This window comes from Saccopteryx bilineata, chromosome 7 (genome assembly GCF_036850765.1).
Source record: "Saccopteryx bilineata isolate mSacBil1 chromosome 7, mSacBil1_pri_phased_curated, whole genome shotgun sequence".
In the NCBI taxonomy this organism is placed as follows: Eukaryota; Metazoa; Chordata; class Mammalia; order Chiroptera; family Emballonuridae; genus Saccopteryx; species Saccopteryx bilineata.
The window spans coordinates 44,003,980-44,030,215 of NC_089496.1; the positions used below are offsets into that span (position 1 = coordinate 44,003,980).

Sequence of the window (26,236 nt, forward strand, 5' to 3'; positions counted from 1 at the left end):
GATGCACAGGGGTTGTGGGTTCAATCCTGGGTCAGAGCACATACAGGAACAGACTGATGTTCCTGTCTCTCTCTCTCTCTCTTCCTTCCTCTCCTTCTAAAACCAATAAATAAATTAATAAAGAAAAAGAAAGAAAAAAGAAAATAGCTGTGAATGACATGTGATTCTGCCTAAAGTCTTAAAAGAAAAAAAAAAAAACCAAGGAAAGGACTAAGAAGCAGATTAAAATAGCAGAAAAAAATAATCAAAAGAGAAATAAGTCATATATAGGGAACCAAATATGGTTGATATAGAGTCAACCAAAATGAGTCAGAAAAGTGATTTATTATTCGTAATGTATTTATTGGGTTGACAATGGGCCCGTACTGCGTACTGCCTCCTTCAAATGGGACGATGCTACTGGCTGTCACCGCTGCGAGGTTTTGTACCTGAGATCTTCTCCCGGGTCTGAAGATGACCTTTGCCTCAGCGTTTTCTTGTCCCTCAGACTGGACAGCTGGCATTGTGGTGCCCACACGTAGAAGAACACCGGACTGCTTTGCAGTGCAGTGTCCAGGCAATGGAGTGATTTCTGAGCACTATTTCCTCCCATGTATTCATTCCACCATTGTAACCGTGTAAGGAGAGCCCGCAGTGTGCCTGGTACTAGGATAGAGGCCAGAGATCCTAAACAAACAGAAAGGTGAGGAGCTCTGTGGTCCCTGAGCTTATAGTTTGGTGGGGAGACATGTAATTCAGTATTTACACGAACCAGGGTAAACATATCACTGTGAGCATAACTACAGAGGAAGACACTGGCGTAAGGGAAGTGTAACTCAGGGGGTTTGACTTTGCTGGGGGAGTTGGGCAGGCTCCCCTGGGTAGTGAGATTGGAACTGAGATCTGAAGAGTGAGTCCTGGTTAACCAGGTGACAGATGGACTTGAATCCCAGCATCGGCTTTGGGCAAGTTGGTGAACTCGAGCAACTTACTTCACCTCAGTAAGCCTTAGTGTCTCCATCTGTAAAATGGGGGGTTGTGAGAATTAAATGAGGCAATGCTCACAATATCCTCAGCACAGTGCCAGCACATAGCTGACACTTGTAAATGGTAGCTGTTTTTATTACTTTCAGTCTTTTCATTTTACTGGAAACTTTGAAAAGATACTTAAGTCTTTGCTTATACTGGTTAGCAAGAACTGCTGAATTTCCTAATAGTTAACTTCAAAAATGGAAGCCAAACGGAGATTTCGTGGTGGTCTTCAATTAGGCCTTGTGTCCTCAGCATCTAAGATGTGGGCAAGGTCAAGGTTCTTTTTTCTTTTTTTTGTATTTTTCTGAAGTTGGAAATGGGGAGGCAGTCAGACTCCCGCATGCGCCCGACCGGGATCCACCCGGCATACCCACCAGGGGGTGATGCTCTGCCCATCTGGGGCATTGTTCTGTCGCAACCAGAGCCATTCTAGCATCTGAGGCAGAGGCCACAGAGCCATCCTCAGCACCCAGGCCAACTTTTCTCCAATGGATCCTTGGCTGCGGGAGGGGAAGAGAGAGACAGAGAGGAAGGAGAGGGGGAGGGGTGGAGAAGCAGATGGGCGCTTTTCCTGTGTGCCCTGGCCAGGAATCGAACCCGGAACTCCTGCACGCCAGGCCAATGCTCTACTGCTGAGCCAACCGGCGAGGGCCTTGGGCAAGGTTCTTACAGAGTCGTTGGTGTGGTGTGAAGTCACATTCAGAATGGGTTTCCTTAGAAGCAGTTGTAATATACTAGGATTTGAGACACAGTATTATTAGGTCACATCTCGTCCTTTTCTCATGGTGGTCAATCACAAATAGGTGGGCTAACGCAGCTTTTCTGTACGTGCACCATATTCTGTTTGTCCAGTGGTTTCTGCTGCAGTGCTTATAGTTATGTATGGATATTTCTGTATTTAAATGTGTGTCTTTTGAGAAAGGCCAGTGTGGGTCAAATAAGTTTGCAAACATGATGTATATATTTGCTCACTTATAGTTTGCATTGGGTGTGGGAGACAGGCTGTAAGCAGGCAGGGTTGTTATAGCCTAAGGCAGGGGTCGAGAACCTATGGCTCGATGGCCAGATGTGGCTCTTTTGATGGCTGCATCTGGCTTGCAGACAAATCTTTAATAAAAAAAAATAACATTACAAATAGAAAACATTCTCATGTATTACAATCCATTCTTTTCTTACCACTCATGTTCATGGTTGCGGGTGGCTGGAGCCAATCACAGCTGTCCTCCGGGACAACACCAAGTTTTTATTGGATAATGCCTAACGTACACGGGTCGTTGTGAGGTCAGGAAGTAAACTTCCCTCCTTTTAATCAAGTAGTCAGCAAGCTAATTGCAGAAACCCTTTTGATGAAGAAGATGACTAAAAGAAAAATAGATGAGGAGTGTCATACTTTTCAGCAGGAATAGACAGAGGAATTCGCCTGTGTGGAGAGAGCAGGTTCTGCAGTGTGTCTAATACACAACGATAAAATTAGATCGATGAAACGGTCAAATATAAAGTGGCACTTTGATACACGCTATACTACATTTGCATTGACATATCCAGTGGGAGACAGCAGGAAGAAAGCATGTCAAGAGCTACTATGCAGAGTGCAAGCTAGTCAGCAGCAACTCCGTGTTTGGACCCAACAAAGTGACTGGAATTCGGCCAATTTTGTGGGTGCTTTAGCAATTGTGAGAAATGGAAAGCCATTCACAGATGGGGAATATGCCAAAACATTCATGCTCGATGTTACCCATGAACTTTTTGACGACTTTTCGGATAAAGACAAGATAATCAAAAGAATAAAAGACATGCCTCTGTCGGCAAGAACTGTTCACGATTGTACCATCATGATGGCAAATCAAATTGAGGCAACACAAGTGAAGGACATAAACGCAGCACCATTCTTTTCTCTCACTTTGGATGAGTCAATAGACGTAAGCCATTTATCCCAGTTCAGCATGATTGCAAGGTGTGCTGTCGGTGACACACTACGTGAGGAAAGTCTTGCTGTTTTGCCTATGAAAGAGATAAGAGGGGAGGATTTATTCAAGTCTTTCACTGAGTTCGCTAAAGAAAAAAATCTACCGGTGGATAAACTTATTTCGGTGTGTACTGATGGTGCTCCGTGCATGGTGGGGAAAAACAGAGGATTCGTAGCGCTTCTTCGTGAACATGAAAAGAGACCCATCCTAAGTTTTCACTGCATTCTACATCAGGAGGTGCTTTGTGCTCAGATGTGTGGCGAGCAGTTTGGTGAGGTGATGTCACTGGTCATTTGGGTGACATCTTTATTGTTGCCTGAGCTTTAAATGATCGCCAGTTTAAAAAAAACACTGCTGGATGAAGTTGGGAATAATTATCCTGGTCTGCTTCTGCACAGCAAAGTGCGTTGGTTGTCAAGAGAGAAGGTGCTCAGCCGTTTTGCGACTTGTCTGAGCGAAATCCGGACTTTTCTTAAAATGAAAAACGTCAAGCATCTTGAGTTAGCTAACACTGAGTGGCTCCTAAAGTTCTACTATCTCATGGACATGACTGAATATCTGAACCTGCTCAATGTGAAAATGCAAGGCATTGGAAATACAGTCTTATCCCTTCAACAAGCAGTGTTTGCATTTGAAAACAAGCTGGAACTCTTCATCATTGACATTGAAACAGGTTGTTCACTACACTTTGAAAAACTGGGAGAGTTTAAAGATGCATACACAGCAAGTGACCCTGCTCAACATCTTGATCTACAGCACCTAGCGGGCTTCATACCTAATCTCCTGCAGTCATTCAAAGTACGCTTTGCAGAATTTTGAGAGTGCACTCATCGTTTTAAGTTCATCACCCATCCACACGAATGTGCAGTGGATAGCACTGACCTGAGTTACATCCCCGGTGTCTCCGTCAGAGATTATGAGCAACAAGCTGCTGACTTGAAGGCCTCAGACATATGGGTGAATAAGTCCAAGTCACTGAATGAAGATTTGGAAAGACCTGCATGACAGCAAGCAGAGTTGGCGAGCAAACCCAAGTAGTGAGAAATGAAAAAACTTCAACCCATGGACCAGCTGATTGTCAAAACTTGGAACGCCTTCCCATCACATACCACACACTGCAGCGTGTGAGTATTGCTGTGCTGACAATGTTTGGCTCTACATATGCATGTGAGCAGTCCTTCTCACATCTAAAGAACGTTAAGACCAACCTACGATCACTTTTAACGGGTGGAAGTCTCAACGCCTGCATGAAGCTTAACCTCACCACGTATCAACCAGACTACAAAGCCATCAGCAAAACCATGCAGCACCAGAAGTCACATTAATGGTAAGAAGTACTTATTCATCATTGGTTAGCAACAGCATGGCAACGTTATTAAAAAGAATTCAGAGACTTACTGTACTTTAAAAGTGTTGATCTTACATAAAATGCACACATGTACTTGTTTTTAGTGTTAAACATATTGTATGGTTCTCACATTTTAAAAAATGTGACCTTCATGGCTCTGTCAGCCAAAAAGGTTCCCGACCCCTGGCCTAAGGCTTAGTTTGTTTGTTTTTTTAAAAAATTTTTTTTATTTATTCATTTAGAGAGGAGAGAGAGAGAGAAAGAGAGAGAGAGAGAGAAGGGGGAGGAGCTGGAAGCATCAACTCCCATATGTGCCTTGACCAGGCAAGCCCAGGGTTTCGAACCGGCGACCTCAGTATTTCCAGGTCGACACTTTATCCACTGCGCCACCACAGGTCAGGCAAGGCTTAGTTTTAAGACTAAGCCTTTCCCACCCTTTTGAGGAATACCAGTATGCCTCAGATAAGTGACTTTGTATCAGAGACTTCTGCGTTTGTATATTGGATTAAAGGTTTTGATTTCTACACTATAAAATGGGCCGAGGATCCCATGCTGGAAGAGAGTAGAAAAAGGAGAGGTCATATGGAGGAGAGGAGAAGCAGCCAAGATGGTGGTGTATTGAAGGAGAAGCCAGTTTGTGTGGAGTTTGAGCAGAGAGAAGACATGGGAACAGAGGTGAATAAGGCTGGTGAGCTAGAAACCTTTGATTCTAGGAAAGTCGTATAAGTCAGTGGCTTTGGGAGCCCTGAATGGAACGGGAAGTGTTTTCCCATTGTGTATATTTCTTGCCTGGTGGGTGTAAGCTAGGATTAAAGCTAATCGCCCACCAGTTCTTGGCTCCGTTGTTTCATTATCATCTATCCGAATCAAGTGCAAACCTGCATGGGCCAGGCGACTGCGATGATGGCTGTGGCTACTGGCCATACAGGCAAGCCTTGCTTTTCTCTTTCTGATCTGTAGAGCTAGCTATACATGTATAATGTATATGCATTTATATGCAGTGGCAGAATTCTTTTTTTTTTTCCAGAGAGAGAGAGGGATAGACAGGGACAGACAGACAAGAATGGAGAGAGATGAGAAGCATCAATCATTAGTTTTTCATTGCGCGTTGCAACACCTTAGTTGTTCATTGATTGCTCTCTCATATGTGCCTTGACCGCGGGCCTTCAGCAGACCGAGTAACCCCTTGCTGGAGCTAGCAACCTTGGGTTCAAGCTGGTGGGCTTTTTGCTCAAACCAGATGAGCCCGCACTCAATCTGGCGACCTCGAGGTCTCGAACCTGGGTCCTCTGCATCCCAGTCCAATGCTCTATCCACTGCGCCACCGCCTGGTCAGGCAATGTGGCAGAATTCTTAAATTTTTGTGTGTGACAGGGACAGAGGAAGAGACAGATAGGGACAAACAGACAGGAAGGGAGAGAAATAAGAAGCATCAATTCTTCATTGCAACACCTTAGTTGTTCATTTATTGCTTTCTCATATGTGCCTTGACTGGGGGGCTACAGGAGAGCGAATGACCCCTTGCTCAAGCCAGCGAGCGACCTTAGGCTCAAGCCTGCAACCTCGGGGTTTCAAACATGGGTCCTCCACATCCCAGTCTGATGTTCTATCCACTGCGCCACCTCCTGGTCAAGCGGAATTCTTAGATTTTATTGCACACTTGCTAAGTGCTTTAAGTACATTATCTGATTTATTTCTTACAGTTACTTTATAAAATAGGCACTGTTAAGAACTCTTTCTTCCCATACAAGAAAATGGAGACTCAGAGAAGTTAAATAACTTGTCTAAGGTCATACAGCCTAAGTGGTGTTGTTGGGGTTTAAACCCAGATGCAGATGGCTCCAAATCTGAGCTCTAAACCCTCTGATGCTGCCTTTCCAGGGAGTTATTGAAGATTGTCACCCAAACTCCCTGTGTCAGGAGAGTAGGCATGTGCCAGAAGACTTATTATACGTGTATGGCCATGAGAAAGACTAGGGAGAAATGTCAGTGGTCTCTGCCGAGCATGGGGAAGCTTGTTGAATTTCACCTTATTTGCTCAATCAGGAGTGGTGGTGTAGCAAAGATTTTCTGGATTATTTTTCTGATTGTTGTAAACTGTGGCTTTACGATACAGACCTTAAGAAGCACTAGTGGTATCAAGAAGGAAGTTCGAGCCTGACCTGTGGTGGCGCAGTGGATAAAGTGTCGACCTGGAAATGCTGAGGTTGCCGGTTCGAAACCCTGGGCTTGCCTGGTCAAGGCACATATGGGAGTGATGCTTCCTGCTCCTCCCCCTTCTCTCTCTATCTCTTTCCTCTCTCTCTCTCTCCCTTTCTCCCCCCCCTTTCTAAAATGAATAAAGTTAAAATAAAATTTAAAAAAAAAGAAAAAAAAGAAAGAAGTTTGAGATGTCCTAAATTAAGTTACAGCAGGCCAGAGGGCAGGAGGAGGGAACAAGGCAGATTAATCAGTTATGGGAGATTAATCAGAGCTGTGGGCAAAATCCAACATAAGACCGCTCACATTCCTGAATGTATGTTGAAATGGAATCAACTTCTTCAGGTCAACTATTGTTTGCTGTCTTTAATCTATTTGGGAATTGCTTCAAGTCCATTGGGCAGCAAGGGGAGGATGAGTTAGAAATAAATACTGTAGTCAGAGCTGGGTGTAGACATTGTGGGTGGAGTTGGAAAGACTTATCAAAGAGACCTTTGGCCAATCAGGCTGTGGGCTGGCAGTTCCTGATACCACCGCAGCCTGAAGTGGAGTTTGTTTGGGCGGGGCTGGGCCAGGCCAAGCACCTTCCAGGCTGTCTGGATTCGCTGGGTAGTTCTTGCTTTGTTTTTATGCAAATCCTGCCTCAAAACTTGTCTGACTGATTAGAACTGAATGAAAATACAACCTGCTGTGTCAGCTCAGGGAGGGAGAAATATCAGACAGGGCCGTGGAGAGGAAGCCCGAGAGTTCACTTCCCCAGGCCCGTTTCCTCTCCTAGTAATTGGTTTATCTTTTTTACTTTTTTATTTAATTGACTAATTTATTTAAAGATTTTGTTTATTGATTTTAAAAAGAGGAGAGAGAGAGAGAGAGAGAGAGAGAGAGAGAGAGAGAGAGAGACAGGTGGTGGTGGTGGGGTGGAGGAGTGGGAAGCATCACCTTGAAGTTCTTGTATGTGCCTTGACCGGGCAAGCCTGGGACTCGAACCAGTGACCCCAGCATTCCAGCTCAACGCTCCATCCACTGCGCCACCACAGGTCAGGCTTCTTTTTAACTTAAAAATTGTTTAAATGTTAATTTTAGAGAGAGGAAGAGAGAGAGAGAGAGAGAGAGATCAATTTGTTCCACTTATTTGCACATTTATTTCTTGAATCCTGTGTGTGCCCTGGCCAGGGATCAAACCTGCAACCTTGGTGCGTGTGGGCGATGCTCCGACCGACTGAACTAGAATGGTTTCTCTTGGTTTAGCAGAAAAGATTACAGATGACCGTGGGGCTCATGCTTTTGTCATATGTTTATGTATGTTATAGATATTTATGTATTTATTTTGTTCATTTTTCATTCACAAAAGTAATATATTAAACAAAATAAAAGTTGTTAGTAATCCAGGAATATATAAAGAGGAAAAAAATGCATGATGTCCTTGTCCTGCCCAAGTTGCTTTCACTTAGGCATGTACCCTTTTCTGGAACCTTTTTCTCTGCATCTCCAAGCATATATGGGTATATGTTGGTCAAAAATGTTTGTAAATATGATATATAGGTTTGCTCGCTTATAGTTTGCATTGGGTGTGGGGGACAGACTGTAAGCAGGCAGGGTCCTTATAGCCTAAGGCTTAGTTTTAAGACTAAGCCTTTCTCACTCTTTTGAGGAGTCCCATTATGCCTCAGATAAGTGACTTTGTATCAGAGACTTCTTTGTTGGTATATTGGATTACAGCAGGGGTCCCCAAACTTTTTACACAGGCCAGTTCACTGTCCCTCAGACCATTGGAGGGCCAGACTATAAAAAAAACTATGAACAAATCCCTATGCACACTGCACAGATCTTATTTTAAAGTAAAAAAAACAAAACGGGAACAAATACAATATTTAAAGTAAAGAACAAGTAAATTTAAATCAACCAACTGACCAGTATTTCAATGGGAACTATGCTCCTCTCACTGACCACCAATGAAAGAGGTGCCCCTTCTAGAAGTGCGGCGGGGGCCGGATAAATGGCCTCAGGGGGCCGCATGTGGCCCGCGGGCCGTAGTTTGGGGGCCCCTGGATTAAAGGTTTTGATTTCTACACTATAAAAAGGGGTAGAGGAGCCCATGCAGGAGAGCAGAGAAAGGAGGAGAGCAGAGAAAGGCCACGTGGAGAGAGGAGAAGCAGCCAAGATGGCAGAGTGTAGAAGGAGAAGCCAGTTTGTAGAGAGTTTGTGCAGAGAGAAGGAGATGGGGAACAGAGGTGAATAGGCTGGTGAGGTAGAAACCTTTGATTCTAGGAAAACTCAGATAAGTTAGTGGCTTTTGGAGCCCTGAATGGAAAGGGAAGTGTTTTCCCATTGTGTGTATTTCTTGCCTGCTGGGTGCAAGCTAGGATTAGAGCTAATGGCTCACCAGTTCATGGCTCTGTTGTTTCATTACTGTCTGTCCGAATCAAATGCGAACCTGCATGGGCCAGGCAGCTGTGATGGTGGCCATGGCTGCTGGCTTTACATTTGGCATAGTCTGTGGCAGGATTCGATACAGATCAGTATGGAGCCACTACCACCTTTGAGTGGTGGAGTAGAGGACTGGCTGCTGTTATGGTTCCCCATGACTGTCCTTTTGGGGGCCATAGGCTGGCTGACTTTTACAGCCATGTGTGAGGAAACCAAGAGCTCTATGAAAGAGGCTGCCCAGGACCTGCAAACCGAGCAGTGGAAGGAGCTGGAGCAAATGTGGGAGAAAAAGATGCCGACCCTGGAGCTGGAGCAAGCACCAGAGGAGGCCAACCAGGTTTGCGAGATTCGCTTAGAAATGGAACAGATGCTGGAGAAGGAATCACAGGTTCGCGAGTTGCAGATTGCACTGGACTTTGTGGAGAGCCAACAGCGGTGGGAGGCAAGGCCCACGGAGCAGAAGGCGGGGCGGCCCGGGGCTCACACCAGGCAGCAGGAGCTGGTGTTTTCAGTTCCTCTTTGGGGGATGAGGAGAATAGAACTGGAGTTGTGATCTGCAGTCTCCAGAAGGTGAGAGCCCAGCAGCAAGGAGTACTTACTACGGCCCTGGTAGGTCTGCGAGTTTGGGACATAGGGGTGAATGCCATCATGCTCTCCGGAGCAGAGATAAATGCTGACTGCCATTGCCATGTGCTCCTCTTTGGGACAGTGTAAGACCTGCTAGGACGGCAGCGATGAGGGGGGTGGCTGAGGCCCATGTGCCTGGACTGATTTCCTGGACTATGACCGGAGTGGGCACTGGCTCCTTTGTTGGATGGACTTACGGATTTTGGACAACGTGAAATACCCTGATGGGGGTTGAGGGCGGCTTTGCTAGAGGCCCTCCCCTGCCCCGGGAAGCTTTTCACATGGCTAGAAAGAAGGCCGAGGACATTTTGTGCTTTTGGCAAAGTGCTCAGAGACTGAAGTGTATCTTTGTAATTGTTGAAATTGTATGGTTTGTCATGTTGTTGTAATTTGTGTAATGTGTAATGTGCCTAATTCCCTTGTGCAGGAATATCTGTGCTTTAGGTTGTGAAGTGAGCAAAAGGGGTGGAATGTTGGTCAAATAAGTTTATAAATATGATATATAGATTTGCTTGCTTATAGTTTGCATTGGGTGTGGGGGACAGGTTGTAAGCAGGCAGGGTCGTTATAGCCTAAGGCAGGGGTCCGGAACCTATGGCTCACGAGCCAGATGTGGCTCTTTTGATGGCTGCATCTGGCTTGCAGAGAAATCTTTAATAAAAAAATAATAACGTTAAAAATATAAAACATTCTCATGTATTACAATCCATTCATTTCCTACTGCTCATGTTCATGGTTGCGGGTGGCTGGAGCTAATCACAGCTGTCCTCTGGGACAGCAACAAATTTTTATTGGATAATGCGTAACATACACGGGTTGTTGTATGGCTCTCACAGAATTACATTTTAAAATATGTGGTGTTCATGGCTCTCTCAGCCAAAAAGGTTCCCGACCCCTGGCCTAAGGCTTAGTTTTAAGACTAAGCTTTTCCCACCCTTTTGAGGAATCCCATTATGCCTCAGCTAAGTGACTTTGTATCAGAGACTTCTTTGTTTGTATATTGAATTAAAGGTTTTGATTTCTACACTATAAAATGGAATAGAGGAGCCCATGCAGGAGAGCAGAGAAAGGAGGAGAGAAGAGAAAGGCCACATGGAGGAGAGGAGAAGCAACCAAGATGGCAGAGTGTAGAAGGAGAAGCCAGTTTGTGCAGAGAGAAGGGCATGGGGAACAGAGGTGAATAATGCTGGTGAGGTACAAACCTTTGATCCTAGGAAAACTCTGATAAGTCAGTGGCTTTGGGAGGTCTGAATGGAAAGGGAAGTGTTTTCCCACTGTGTGTATTTCTTGCCCGCCAGGTGCAAGCTAGGATTAAAGCTAATGGCCCACCACCTTGTTTCATTACCGTCTGTCCGAATCAAATGTGAACCTGCATGGGCCAGGCGGCTGTGATGGTGGCCGTGGCTACTGGCCTTACAGTATAAATCTATATGTACACACTTAAACAATGGAATCAGACTATGTGTTGTTCTTCAATTTGTTATTTCTACTTTGTGTATCCTGGGCAGCTACCCTCCACTCCCATCTCGGCACTTACAGATTTTCTTCAAAAAATGTTTTTTATTTGTTGAGTTTACTTTTATTATTATTATTATTATATTTGTACCTTTTAGGGTGTCTGCCCTTTCTTCCAGCCTTCATGTGGCTTCTTCATTTAGCCTTGAGTTGACTTTTCGGGATGATTGTTCCTTTTTTTTTTTTTTAGATTTAATTTATTGATTTTATTTTAGAAAGAAAGAGGGGTGGGGAGAGAAAGAAGCATCAATGTGTAGTTGTTTCACTTCAGTTCTTCACTGGTTGCTTCTCATATGTGCCCTGACCAGGCAAGCTTGGGGATTTGAACCAGTAACCTTAGTGTTCTAGGTTGTTGCTCTATCCGCTGCGCCACCACAGGTCAAGCTGATTGTCCTTAAAGTTGTAACTCCAGTTTGGTTGTGGGAGGAGGTGAATGTAACAACCACCTACTCTGCTGCCATGCTGGATCATTTTATTGATTGATTTTAGCGAGAGAGGAAGGGAGAGAGAAAGAGAGAGAGAGAGAGAGACAGGAACATTGGTCTGTTCCTCTGTTCCTGTATATTCACTGACCAAGTATTGAACTGCCAACCTCTGTGTTTTGGGATTATGCTCTAACCCAGTGGTCCCCAACCCCCGGGGCCGTGGACTGGTACCAGTCCGTGGGCCATTTGGTACCGGTCTGCAGAGAAAGAATAAATAACTTACATTATTTCCGTTTTATTTATATATATTTAAGTCTGAACGATGTTTTATTTTTAAAAAATGACCAGATTCCCTCTGTTACATCTGTCTAAGATTCACTCTTGATGCTTGTCTTGTAAGTTCGACAATTATATTTAAAAATACCACAGTTTTTATGCCTGTTGCATAATTTTATTTTGTGCATTTATCTGTCCCACCCTAAAGGCCAGTCCGTGAAAATATTTTCTGACATTAAACCGGTCTGTGGCCCAAAAAAGGTTGGGGACCACTCTCTAACCAACTGAGCTATCCAGCCAGGGCATTGGTTGATTCTTATATGTGCCCTGACCAGGGATCGAACCCACAACCTCAGTGTATCAGGATGAGGCTCTAACCAACTGAGCTACTCAGCTAGAGCCTTTTTTTTTCTTTCTAACAACTACAAGGCATTCTGTGAGTGCATATTATTTTGTTTAATCAGCTTCTTACTAATGGGCATTCGGGCTGTCTCGACATTTTCAGTAATAAACACAGCTACAGTGAGCAGCCTCATGCTTATGGCTTTGCCCCTGGGTCAAGGATCCCTTCCTGGAAGCACCCCTATTTCTAAGAAGGGAAGGGTGTGTGAGCTCTTGACTTTGTAGTTGGTCACCCTGTTTCTGGGCAAGGTCAAAGTGTGAACACTGGCTGACTCAGATGGAATCATGTCTCGTGTGCTGTTTTCCATTTGCACGAGGTGGGCAGAGAGCATGCAGCCCAGAGCCATGTGCCTGCATAGAGCGTGATGATCCTCCCAGCTACCTCTCCCATTTCAAATTTGTGCAGGTCACAATAGGTAAATCTTGCCTTTTGCTTCCATCCAAATGTATTCACAGAGAACTCCCGGAAGGTCGAGTCCTGTGTTTCTCTCCTGCGCCCTGACTGCCTTTAAAAAAAAATGCTGACAAGATCACAGGATTTGCCTGACCTGTGGTGGCGCAGTGGATAAAGTGTCAACCTGGAAACGCTGAGCTTGCTGGTTCAAAACCCTGGGCTTGCCTGGTCAAGGCACATATGGGAGTTGATGCTTCCTGCTCCTCCCCCCCCTTCTCTCTCTCTCTCTCTCTCTCTCTCCTCTCTATAATGAATAAATAAAATCTTAAAAAAAATTGGAAAAAAAAAAAGATCACAGGATTAGCTTTCTTTGAAAAAGACTTGCAGTGGCTTTGTTCAGTTTGGTCAGGTTTAAAGTTAAAAAGAAAATTTTTTTTAATTTAATATTTTGAAAATTTTCAGAATTTATTTGAGCCAAACTGACAACACGTGCCGGGAGGCAAGATCTCAGATGCTCCTTAATTTTTATCTTTTAAAAAGTATTTTTATTGAATTTATTGGGGTAACATTGGTTAATAAATTTATATAGGTCTCAAATGTACAGTTCTGTAATACATAATCTGTATGTCGTGTTGTGTGTTCACCACCAAGTCAAGTCTCCAAGTCTCCTTCCGTCCCCATTTACCCCCCTCTACCCCCTTCTACCTGCCCCACCCCCTTTCCTTCCGGTAATCACCAGACTGCCGTCTGTGTCCCTGAGTTCGTTTCCTTAGCTGTAAAATGGGGATAATGTTCATACTTAGAACATAGGATTTCTATGAGGATCTATGTGAAGTTCTTTGCGTAGTGACAGTTTGTCAGAAGCACTCTCTCTGTTGTTATTAGTATCTTTTGAAGTCGAACCTGTCTTGCCAGCCTGTGTCCACTGACCAGTGTGGGATTTGGGATCTGCAGACCTAGATTTGAACCTGAACCCTGCCACTTACGAGTTGGGTGATGGTTATTTAACTTCTTTGCATGTCAGTTTCCTCTTCTGGAGTGCAGTAGGGCACACGGTTGCTGGGTAACTCAGGTGTGAGCTGTGTGAAGCGCCCGGTTTAGTACCTGACAATAGGAGGACACATGTTAGTTTCTACCCCCCTCCCCCAGGAAGCAGCAGGAGGACACGTGTTACTTTCTGTCTCCTTCCCCTGCATAGCACTCTGTCACCTGATGCCTTGAACCTGCTTGGCTGCATTTCTTCCACTAGACTATTGTTGGTCAAATAAGTTTGTAGATATGATATATAGTTTTGCTCACTTATAGTTTGCATTGGGTGTGGGGGGACAGGCTGTAAGCAGGCAGGGTCGTTATAGCCTAAGGCTTAGTTCTAATACTAAGCCTTTCCCACCCTAAGTGACTTTGAATCAGAGATTTCCTTGTTTGTATACTGGATTAAAGGTTTTGATTTCTACACTATAAAATAGGGCAGAGGAGCCCATGCTAGAGGAAGGCAGGACATAAAAAGGCCACGTGGAGGAGAGGAGAAGCCAGTTTGCGCAGAGTTTGTGCAGAGAGAAGGAGATGGGGAACAGAGGTGAATAAGGCTGGTAAGGTACAAACCTTTGATCCTAGGAACATTTGGATAAGTCAGTAGCTTTGGGAGCCCTGAATGGAAAGGGAAGTGTTTTCCCATTGTGTGTATTTCTTGCCCACCGGGTGCAAGCTAGGATTAAAGGTAATGGCCCACCAGTTCTTGCCTCCGTTGTTTCATTACTGTCTGTCTGAATCAAACGCGAACCTGCATGGGCCAGGTGGCTGTGATGGTGGCCGTGGCTACTGGCCTTACAACTATATGTTCCTTAATTGTCTTTGTTTTCATACAGCATGCTTTTATTCTTTTGTTTATTCATTGATTTCCTCATTTGTTCCTGCACTCATGTTCATTTATGCACTTTTTCTCATTCATTCAGAAATCATTTAGTGAGCAACCTGCTAGGTGTTCTGGGTGCGGGGACTCTGCCTTTATTCCAGTGAGGGTCCAGGAGGGAAATGACAAGGGCCGGAATCAGTCCACTGGCGTTGGAGGCTGGCAGAAGGGAATGGACTCAGAAGGCATTGAGAGAGAGGGTCGGCAGGGCCGGCTGACCAGCTGGGCTTGGAAACTAAGGGAGAGGAAAGAATGAGGCCGTTTCTGGAGTTCCCACTTCAGTCACTGTAGGTGTTGACACCATTAATTAAAATGTACAGTGAGGGAGGAGGCAGCACTGGATAGGTTGTGGAGAAGGGGTGTGTGGCAGCCAGCCTGGATTCGACACAGTAGGTCTGAGATGCCGGCAGGATGTCTGGCTGGAGATTTCCCTGGGAGGAGGCGGCTGGCTTCAAAGGCAGTTCTGATCCTGGACCCTGCTGCTGGTGATATGGAAGTGGGTGGAGTCAGAGAAGGAGCGCAGAGCTGAAGGGAAGAAGGCTGGCTGGGTGGGAACTACCCTCAGTAAAGTGAGAGGTGACAGTGACTCTGTGACTTCTGCTGGGGAGTCATGTATGATTCCTTATCATGTTCCCACCCAGAACATGCCACTCACTGTCTGTGCAATTCAGGACCAGCCCTTGGGTGTCAGTACAGCAGCTGGGGGAAGAATGCCCTCTTTCCTGCTATGGGCTTCAGCATGTCACCTGCAGGCCCCGAGCTGCATCAAGGGCCTGTCTTCTTCCCTTGCGACGCGTCTCACGGAACCCTCCTTGAGTAGATGTGATGGCCCTCTGTGGTAGGCAGTTAGACGGACATGAGCAAGGCTGATGGGCCCGGCACGGACGGCCATCAGGGTGGAGAGCCCAGGAGTCCAGCGAAGGGCCAAACTGGGAAAACGAGGATGTTAACCCCAGAGTGACATTTCCTCCCTTAGCTGGTCATGCGGTTTAGACCCCCTGATTTCATATCGCTGGTCATAAATTCAGAGCCTTCCCTGGCATAGGGCTCGTCCTGTGGTTTCAGGCGCCCTTAGAGGAGGAACAGATGAGATAGCCGAGAACAGCGCTTCAGCCCTAACCCCTGGAGATAACACCTATTATTTTTAAGACTTTATTTATTTGTTTAAGAGAGGAGAGAGAGAGAGAGAAGGGGGAGGAGCAGGAAGCATCAACTCCCATATGTGCCTTGACCAGGCAAACCCAGGGTTTTGAACTGGCGACTTTAGCATTCCAGGTCGATGCTCTATCCACTGCGCCACAGTTGTGTTTTGGCTTCAGGCCCAGAAAGGCAGCTAAACCAGACAACCACGGCTGACCTCAGGGCCAGCTGCAGTGATAATGACCCATGACCCCCCCCCCCCCCCCCACACACACACACACAAAAGGGACGCACCTGGAAAGCTGATGAATATTCTACTGTGATCCTCCCTGGGACCTCCCCGACAATCTCGCCCTTAAAATCCCGTAGGACAAAGGTCCACCCATGTCTTCCTCCTCATCCTCCCCCTTTCCTTCTTCTCAGGCCCTCTTCTTTCTTGCCTCTCTCTTCCTCCGAAGTTCTAAGTGACCCCAGGAGTCTTGCAACTGTTAAGCCTAATCCTGGGGACCCGAAACATTGAAGACACGAACAAAGTCCGTATCAAAGCTTTATTGTCTAGCTTGGTGGCCAAGCTGCGGCAACTCCGACAGGAGTCTGAGGGAGAGCGCGCCGGCCCTTTGTTCTACTTAGTTTTTATAGTTTTGTAAGTGGGAAGTACAGAAGCAAAAATTGTAATTAGGAGCCCCTTATCACTATTGGTTATAGTCATATGTCCTTTAACATGATAGGACCACGTTCAATTTGCAAGCCATACATTATTTTGGAGAAAACAAAATTTACAAGTCAACACAATGGTAGAAAGATGTCTTTTACATATTAAAAGGCATTCTTATATTATCTAGTGTTTATCTGCCATCTCTGTCCAGAGTCACACGTATTAACCACATGCATTTACATAGGAGAGGTAGTTTCTGTGGGGACAAATGCCCGCAAATGGCTCATTGCTATAAGGAAAGGTTTATTTTGGCTTTTCTCTTCCTGCACCTGGCTAGTCATTCACTCCTTTCCCCACAAGTGTGGTGGAATGTCTGGGAATCCATGTTTTCCTCCCCTTGCATTTACAATACAATGCCAAGGGCCATCCTGGTCATGCCAATCACACAGTACAGGGACTATGCTCACAATTTCTCTGCACACCTTAACCCAAATTAATAAAATGTTCTCCAAGCCTCTCAAAATATTAATATTAATTCTGTAGCTTTTGGTACTTTACAACACCTGCGGGTGAGGTGGCGCAGTGGCTCCTCACAACCAGGGGAGCAGCGGGCAACAGCAGCTTGTCCTGGGCTGACCCCCTGAACGGTCTCCAGGCCTCCTTTTCTGACTTCCTTCCTGCACAGCCAGTACTTTCGTTTTTTTACTTGCACTTGGTCTCTGATTACGTAAGTCTTTCTCTCAGAAAGACAAGGATCAAGGTCCTGTGTTGCCCCTGTCACAACCCTCTCCTAGCAGTGGGGAGCCCAACATGCTGGCCTCACAAACTCAGAGACCTAAAATAAATGAAAACTCTCTAACTAAAAGCAGTTCCTGGAAGGGAGTCATGTCCTAAGGCGATATTTCCCCCCCTAACAATCCCCTCCTTGTTATTATCATGGTAATTGTTAACTATCCTGCACCTGCCCTGCCCACCCCGTAGGTGTCTATTCCTTTTACTCCTTATCCAATCCGGATGTCTCCCCGCTTTGCTTTCTCCCGCCTCCCTAATCTCTCACCCACGATTTCTGTAGCCCCTTAGCCTTCCCCTTCGATTCTGATGTAATATAAGAGGTGACGCTGCCATTCTCCGGAGCGTTTTTCTGAACCCCTTGAGATTTTGCTCCCTGGCGATTTGGTGTCAGTTTGGCTCAAGTAGACTAAAAAATTGTTACAGGTTTGTAAAACTTATTTATTTATTCATTTTAGAGAGGAGAGAGAGTGAGAGAAAGGGGGAGAGGAGCAGGAAGCATCAATTCCCACATGTGCCTTGACCAGACAAGTGCAGGGTTTTGAACCGGCGACCTCAGCGTTCCAGGTTGATGCTTTATCCACTGCGCCACCGTAGGTCAGGCTTGTTACAGGTTTGGACTTCTTTTGTGTGTTGATAATGGGTTCAGAGCCAGTACTTGCTGGCTCTAGTCTGAGCATCCGGAGGCGTGGTGGAAGGAAGGGTTAGAAAAGGAGACTGAGAGGAGGGCTGGGTCAGAGCCCTGCGGGGACCATAGAACCCCAGGGAGCCAATGACGGCCTACGGCCTTCAGCCCCGCGCCTGTTGTGACCTGCAGGATGAGGGCCCTGAATGGAACAGGTCAGCCTCAGGGTTTCAGGTAGTACCTCTCCTTGATACCTTCATTGAGATAGCCACATACAATTTACCCATTAAAGTTTCTGCTACTGCCTTCCCCCATGTATAAGACGCACCTTTCCCTGAAAAATTTGGGGTCTAAAAACTGGGTGCATTTCATACAGTGGTTGTAGATTTTTCACTTGCATTTCCCGATATTTCACGCTTGTTTTTGCGCTCATGTTGTAGATTTTTTTTTAACTAGCATTTCAATAACTTTATGTAATACTTTTTTTTTTTTAATTTCGGGCCCCAAAATTAAGGTGCATCTTATACATGGGAGCATCTTATACATGGGGAAATACGGTATATTTACAGATATATGCAATCATCACCACAGACAATTTTAGAATATTTTCATGATCTCATTTCATTGCCCTTTAGCTATCATTCTGCCATGCCCCTAAATTTCACCTCTCTCCCCACCCACCCTACTCAAGCCCCAAGCAATCTATTTTCTGTCTGTATAGAATTTCCTATTCTGGACTTTCATGTAAATGGATTTATAGTACATGGGCTAAGTTGTAGCATATGTCAGTACTTCATTTCTCTTTATTGTTGAATAATATTCCACTGTATGAATACAGCACCTTTTGTTTGTCTATCCATTCATTCATAGACACTTAGGTTATTTCATCTTTCGGCCATCATGAATAATACTGATATTTATATACTAGTTTCTATGTGGACACGTTTTTATTTCCCTTGGGTCTATACCTAAGAGTACAATTGTGTCAAATGATAAGTCTATGTCTAATTGTTTGAGAAACTGCCAGACTGTTTTCTAAAGTGGCTGCCCCATTTTCTATTCCCTCCTGCAGTGTATGCGGGTTCCAGTTTGTCTTTAACCGTGCCAACATTTATTATTATCTGACTTTCTGATTCTAGCCAGCTTAGTGGGTGTGAAGTGATATCCCAGTGTGGTCTTGATTTGCTTCCCTCCTGATGACTAATGATGGTGAACATCTTTCCATGTGCCATTTGTAAATCTTCCTTGGAGCAATGTCTATTTGGGGTCCTTTGCCCATTTTTGGACTGAGTTAGTAGTCCTTCTATTATTATTACTTTTGTAGCTTGATGTAGGTCTAATTGGCAGAATATACAATGTGATGATTTGATACATTTAAGTTCTTCTGGCTTAGAAATTTCTTCCTCCATCTATTTATTTATTTCTCTCTTTGTTTCTAGCAATAGAGAGGGGGTGTACAGTAAGAAAGAGGGACAGATAAGAGGGGAGAGAGATGAGAAGCATCAACTTGTAGTTGCAGCACTTTAGTTGTTCATTGATTACTCCTCATATGTGCCTTGATGGGGGTGGGGAGGCTCCAGCTGAGCCAGTGACACATTATTCAAGTTGGTGACCTTTGGGCTCAAGCCGGCAACCTTGAGATTTTGAACCTGGGTCCTCAGCATCCCAGGCTGACACTCTATCTACTTCGCCACCACCTGGTCAGGTCCTATTAGAATTGTGGAGTCCTTATGCCTGGGTAGGAACCGCTCAAGCCCTTAGGAGAGAATTAAGATCCAAACTTCGAGCTATATTTTGTTTCCTGTCACAGTCATGGAGGCAGCCTTGGCCAATGGAAAGAACAGGGTTGGAAAGCAGACTGGCTTGAGTTGAAATTGGATTTGAGCTTTCTCACGTGTGACTTTGGGCAACTTAATCCCTCTGCTTCTGTTCTCTGAATGTGTGTAAAGTGAGGACACTCAGATCTCCCTCACCAGTTGTTGTGAAGTTTAGTTACAAGGAAACACAGATAGGCTCTGTTGGAGAAACTGAATCAGTTGGAGAGACCAACCACATATACAAACATTACAATGCGAGTGAGGTTGACATTAACAGGAGACTGCACAGCATGCTGTGTAATGGGGCAAAGGGCCAGGCAGAAGAGGGGAAGTGATCGCTGAGCAGAATCCTGAGAGAGGAGTGGGAATTTGATGGGGACCTGGGAGGGGTGAAGGCATGAGGGTAGAGGACCCTCCTGGGCAGAGGTCCAGCTGCATGGAGCAGTGTGCTGTGTTCAGGAAGCAAGCCAGATCCTGAGATGGATGCAGCCGACGTCTCACTTTAATCTGATTCAGGAGCCCTTTCAATGACTCAGACTCCTGAGCATCTCTTCCCCCCAGCTTCTGCCCCTTTTGCACCTGACAGTTCCTTTGCTGAGAGTGTCTTTCTTCTTTTGCCTTCCCGGCTAAATTACATAGCCTTTAGGCTTCAGCTTAAGAGCCACTTTCTCAGCCAACGTCCTTCACCCCCATGTAGTCCCTCAATTCTTAAAACAAGGTGTCCTTTCCTTTCATATAATTTCCACAGTGTAATTATGAAGTCATCTCATGAGCTCTGAGTCTGCTCTGTATGCCACTGTATGTCCCACTCCTAGTCCAGCACATGGCACATGGTAGGAGCTTTATAAAATATATATATATATATATTTACTAAGTGAATGAGTGAATTCCCTCCTTCCTATTTTTGTAATCTAACCCCCACAAACCTTCTCTATATTGTTTCCTGTGGCTGCTATAAGAAATTACCAAAATTTGGTGGCTTTAAACAACAGAAACTTATTGCCTCACAATTCTGGAGGCCAGAAATCTCAAACCAGGGTGTTGGCAGGGCGGTACTTCCTCTATAGGCTCTGGGGAGAATCCCTCTTGCCTCTTTCAGCTTCTGATGGCTCCAAGTGTCCTTGGCTTGCGGCTGCATCACCCCAGTTGCTGCCTCCATCTTCACATGTCGTCTCCTCAGTGTGTGTAGGTGTGTTCTCTTCTGAATTTTATAAAGACAATGGATTTAGGGTCCACCCACCTGCAAAGAGTCCTCCAAATAAGATCACATCCACAGGTTCCTGAGGATCCAGATATCTCTTTTTGATGATGACAATTCAACTCATTTCCTTCAAGAATGCTTTCCCTTGGCTTATCCGGCCTGGTCACTGTCCCTTTTGAGAACAGACAAGATCAGGTGTGTTCAGGGTGGTATGGCCCTATGTCTGGTCACTGTCCCTTGATTGTCCATCATGCTTTTCTCCATCCTCTGAGTGTGGCATTGCCACACACTGTTCCTTTTTTTATTTATTCATTTTTTAGAAAGGAGGGGGGGGGAGAGAGTAGAGAGAGAGAAGGGGGGAGGAGCAGGAAGTATCAACTTCATTATGTGCCTTGACCAGGCAAGCCCAGGGTTTTGTTTTTTTTTTGAACCAGCGACCTCAGCATTTCCAGGTCGACGCTTCACCCACTGCACCACCACAGGTCAGGCCCACTGTTCCTTTTCTTTACATGAACACTGAAGTTCCCTCACTCTCGCCTGCTTTCTCCGTGGGTCCTCCTGCCCACTCTAGGTGAAAGGGACCCACCTGCTGCTTGTGATGCGCTCCACTCACCTCCTGAGGGGGTTCCTTTCCCTCTCTCTGCTGTGGGTCATCTCCTCCCGACCCTGTGAGGGACTGGAGGCCGGAAAACGTGGTCTTACTTCCTCGTATTCCCGACAGGGCCGAGCATGTTAGGAGAAACTCAGGAAATATTTGTAGATGACAATAATTATCTGAAAAATGGGGTCAGACATGGTATGATTAAAATAAAGTCAAATAGTGACCACGTAGCTATACTCACTGTTCTTTTTCTTTTTTTCTTTTTCTTTTTTTTTTTTGTGACAGAGAGAGAGAGGGACAGATAGGGGCAGACAGGAAGGGAGATGAGAAGCATTAATTCTTCGTGCAGCACCTTAGTTGTTCATTGATTGCTTTCTCATATGTGCCTTGACCGTGGGGCTACAGCTGATCGAGTGACTCCTTGCTTGAGCCAGTGATCTTGGGCTCAAGCTGGTGAGCCTTGCTCAAACCAGATGAGCCCGCGCTCAAGCTGGCAACCTTGGGGTCTTGAACCTGGGCCCTCCGCGTCCCAGACTGATGCTCTATTCACTGCACCACTGCCAGGTCAGGGTATACTCACCTTTTGACTATAAGGCTATACACTGTATACTGTGCATATAGTCAGGGCAGTGAATTATTTTTTTGGCAGGGAACAGATGTTAACTCCAATGATGGGGGTTTAAGGAACAATAGACAACCCTGGGTATGCAGGGCCTGGGATCAACTGATAGGCTGACTCCCTGACGGGAAGGTCAGGACCTTCTGACCTTCATTCTTCTTGAGGCAGCTCCATCTGTTATCTGAACACTGGAGTCATTAAATATCACAGGAATGACCTGTTCCCCGAAGGCTGGGTTGCTGGTCGCACCGCCAGGCTATTCTCAGATGCGTCTCTCTGGACATCGATCCCAGTCTCTCCACCTGACTGCCACGCAGCGCCCCTGCGCCCCAGGGCCCTGCTGCTCCCCCACACCCCTTACCTCCTCTGAGTCACCAAAGCCGCAGCACCGGCCTGACCCTGCCCGGCCTTCCAGTGTCAGGGGCTGTCATCATCCACCTGCCGTGAACTGGCCGTGTCCCAAACTCCACCCCCCCCCAGAGTGGACCCATGTGGACCTCGGTCGGGTCAGCAGTGGACGGGAGCGGGGAGCAGCAGAGGGTTACCTCCCAGAGCCCGTGGGTGGGCAGGCTCTCTAGGGGGCTTTGGGTGGGAGGCCATCAGAGGCTGATCTGCTCCGGGTTCCATGTCACTGAGTGCTGGATCTTATTTTTCAGATTGATTGTGTCCTGCGCAGAAGATGTTTCCAGAAGAACAGAAAGAGGTATGTCATCATTACAAATCCCAAAGTAGATAATGCCTGTGTTTTGACTCACTGCAGGTTAGTTCTTTATTCACTAAGCATAAATCCGAGGTGGAGAGGCAGGGCACTGCGGGGCTTCCTAGAGGAGGGCTGAGGAATGAGCGGAACGCCCTCTGCGCGCGCCTGCCCCGTTGTGTCCCCCGCTGCGTCCTCCGCTGCGTCCTCGCCCGCATTCTTTGGTTGCCGTGACTGAGCTGTTTCTCAGCGCACTTGCCCACCCCTTACACAAGCGTCTTTTCCCGTGACTCAGAGTTCTCGCAGACGCTGCCTCCCACCCTTTGGACAGTTTCCCTCCCACCCGCATTCTTGGTTTTCTCCTCTGTTGCCTCATCCCCGACTCTCCCTCTGGGAACACCCCAGGCCATTGTCTGCCATTAGTTTCAGTTTTGCCCTGCTTGTCACCTCTTGGATCTCTTGACTTGGTGTAACCAACGGGAAAGGCTGTCCCTTCCCAAACCCGGCCTGTCCCCTCGGGCCTCCAATCCCAGCTTCCGGGGCTTCCGTAGGATTGGGAGGAGGGTTGGACCACTGCCATACCCACCCTTTGCTGTGCCTCGGAAGTACCCTTCGTCCCACCCTCCCTCCTATTGTAACACACACATCGCCCCTAGGGGAGCCTAATGAAACTGAACAGGTGCACACAGGCCGTTAGGGAGCATGCATCGCACACAGACACAGTCACAGTCACACACCCACATGGTCCTTAGTTCACCTTGTCCAAATTTAAAGCACCAAACAATCCATTTCAGAGGCTCTGTCCACAAACGTCCTCGCTAGATCTCACATCAGCCCTGCCTCTGGGTTCAGTATTCTCACTTTACCCTTTAATTCCAGGCTGAGTTCCCCCGTATCCAAAGGCAGTGCTTCTGTTTGTTTTTTGAATTTTTTAAAAAAAATCAGGTATAACATATGTACAGGAAGATGTGTAAAATGCCCCAATCTTCTGTGTTCAGCTCAGTGGATTTTTTTAATGTTAACATCTGTGGATGAAGGTGTAGATGCTTTTGGCACCTGTGAAGTGACCTTGTGTCCATTTCCTGTCCATCCCCCTGTCTAACCCTCAACCCCGGAGGTAACCTCACACTGTACCAAGACCAGGTATACTCCACCCCCCTCCCCGTCCCTCTGTTAAACGATACAGGGACCAAGCTGCTGACTTCAGGAAATACCTTCTCTGTGAAGTTGGCTAACTTGCAAGTCCCCACGTGACTGCTCTTCACTTTTGACACCAATTATAAGTTCTGGGGTTCCCCAAACATCCTCAGTTTGATAATTCACAAGAGAACTCATGGACCTCACTGAGAGCTATTATACTCATGGTTAATGGATTTTTACAGGGAAAGAACACCAATTAGAACCTGTCAAAGGAAGAGACACATAGAGCCAAGTTGGGGAGGCTTCCAAATGTGGAACTTCCGGTTATCCTCACCTTATGGGATAACCTTCCCTTATTGGTGTGTGACAATGTGCACATGGGAGCTCACCAAGCCTGGTGTCCAGAGTTTTTATGGGGCTCACTATGTGGCTGACCTTTTGTCTTCATTCCTTCTGGGATCAGGTTAATACCTTTAGTCTCCAGTTTCTTTAGTGGTCACAAGTGATACAGAGTGGCCCTAAGACTCCAGCATATTCACATTGTGAGACTACCCAGTAGCCAAAATCCAGGCAAGCAAAGATAACCCTTTCAGGCAGGACATTGCAGGGCCCTAGAAAGTACCTCCCAGGAGCCAAGGGCGAAGGCCAGACCTCCCCTGGGGTAAGTGAATTCTTCACTACACATCTGCGTGGGCCTGACCACTGGGCTGACGGTACCACAGGGTTGGGGTCATGCCGATTTTTAGCACCATTCCAAAGGCACATTTTAATAGCTGCTCTCTTGAGGGGAAAACTACCCATGAAAGCCACAAAGACTTTTTGCCAATTAGAAGCTTTTTTTAAAAAAAAAAATTGGGTTAGTTTAATTACTTGATATTTTTAATTTTAATTTTTTTTAAACTTTATTTTTATTTTATTTTTTTTACAGAGGCAGAGAGAGAGTCAGAGAGAGGGATAGACAGGGACAGACAGACAGGAACGGAGAGATGAAAAACATCAATCATTAGTTTTTCGTTGCACATTGCAACACCTTAGTTGTTCATTGATTGCTTTCTCATATGTGCCTTGACCACGGGCCTTCAGCAGACCAAGTAAACCCTTGCTTGAGCCAGCGACCTTGGGTCTAAGCTGGTGAGCTTTTGCTCAAACCAGATGAGCCTGCACTCAAGCTGGCGACCTCGCCCTCTCGAACTTGGGTCTTCCACATCCCAGTCTGACACTCTATCCACTGCGCCACCGCCTGGTCAGGCTAATTTTTATTAACCAATTATAAATTCTGGGGTTCCCCAAACATCCTCAGTTTGATAATGAGAGAGAGAGAGAGACAAACATGAAAGGAAAGAGAGAGAGGGAGGAGAGATAAAAAGCATCAACTTGTAATTGCAGCACTTTAGTTGTTCATTGATTGCTTCTCACAAGTGCCTTGCCCTGTGGCTCAAGCTGTGCCAGTGACCCTTTGCTCAAGCTGGCAAACCTAGACTGAAGCCAATGAGCCTGCGCTCAAGCTAGAGACCTTGGGGTTTCAAGTTGGGGACCTCAGCATACCAAGTCAATGCTCTCTCCACTGCTCCACTACTGGTCAGTCCTGAATTTTTTTTTTTGTAATTTAATTTAGAGAGGAAGGGAGAGAAAGAGATTGAAAAACATTGATTTGTTGTTCTACTTATTTATGCATTTGTTGCTTGAGTCTTATATGTGCCCTGACCAGGGATGGAACCCACAACCTTGGCTTTTTGGGATGATGTGCTAACCATCTGAGCTATCTGGCTCGGGCCAATCACTTGATTTTTATTATGAACTCATTTCAGTTAATAAAAACTAGACACACATTTTTAACAACTTCATAAAGAAAACATTTTATTGACCTTGCAAAAGCTTTTTTTTAATATAAGTAATTATATAGTAATAATATAACACTAAGGAATTTTAAACTGGAGAGTTCTTCAACCGAAAAGGAAAAAAAAAAAATACTGTAGGGAGAAAGAGGTGTAATATTCAGAAATTTACTTTAGCCTCTCAGCAAGAAATAACCCCAGAAGGCCAGATTCTGGGTACTGTTCATCACATAGCAATCCATGTTCCACATGTGGCCAGGATGATCTGGCTTCTACTGCATCGCTCTTAGAATAAGGTCAAAACTCCGAATGAGGTTTCTAAGGCCTTGATGATCTGACCCTGCTTCCTTCTCCAGGCTCATCTTGTGGCCCTCTCCCAAACCCAGCGCATTTCTAAGCAGAGCTTATTTTGGAGTTTTTTTCTTTTTTTCCTTTTTTTGTATTTTTCTGAAGCTGGAAACGGGGATAGACAGTCAGACAGACTCCCGCATGCGCCCGACCGGGATCCACCCAGCACGCCCACCAGGGGCAACGCTCTGCCCACCAGGGGGCGATGCTCTGCCCCTCCAGGGCGTCGCTCTGCCACGACCAGAGCCACTCTAGCGCCTGGGGCAGAG

At 45.9% G+C, this 26,236-nt stretch overlaps 1 protein-coding gene across 4 annotated transcripts in view; it reads left to right on the top strand.

The window, feature by feature from the left end:
- Window positions 1–26,236, top strand: part of SNX10 (sorting nexin 10) — an 86,130-nt gene that overhangs the window by 29,888 nt on the left and 30,006 nt on the right. For 3 of the 4 annotated variants that reach the window (XM_066239669.1, XM_066239667.1, XM_066239665.1), the window contains one exon: window positions 22,604–22,650. In XM_066239669.1, the coding sequence (XP_066095766.1) occupies window positions 22,627–22,650 (24 nt within the window). In that variant the 5' untranslated portion in view covers window positions 22,604–22,626. Of the gene's footprint in view, window positions 1–7,325; window positions 7,563–22,603; window positions 22,651–26,236 lie in introns of those variants that run through there. The other variant, XM_066239668.1, reaches the window with a different exon arrangement.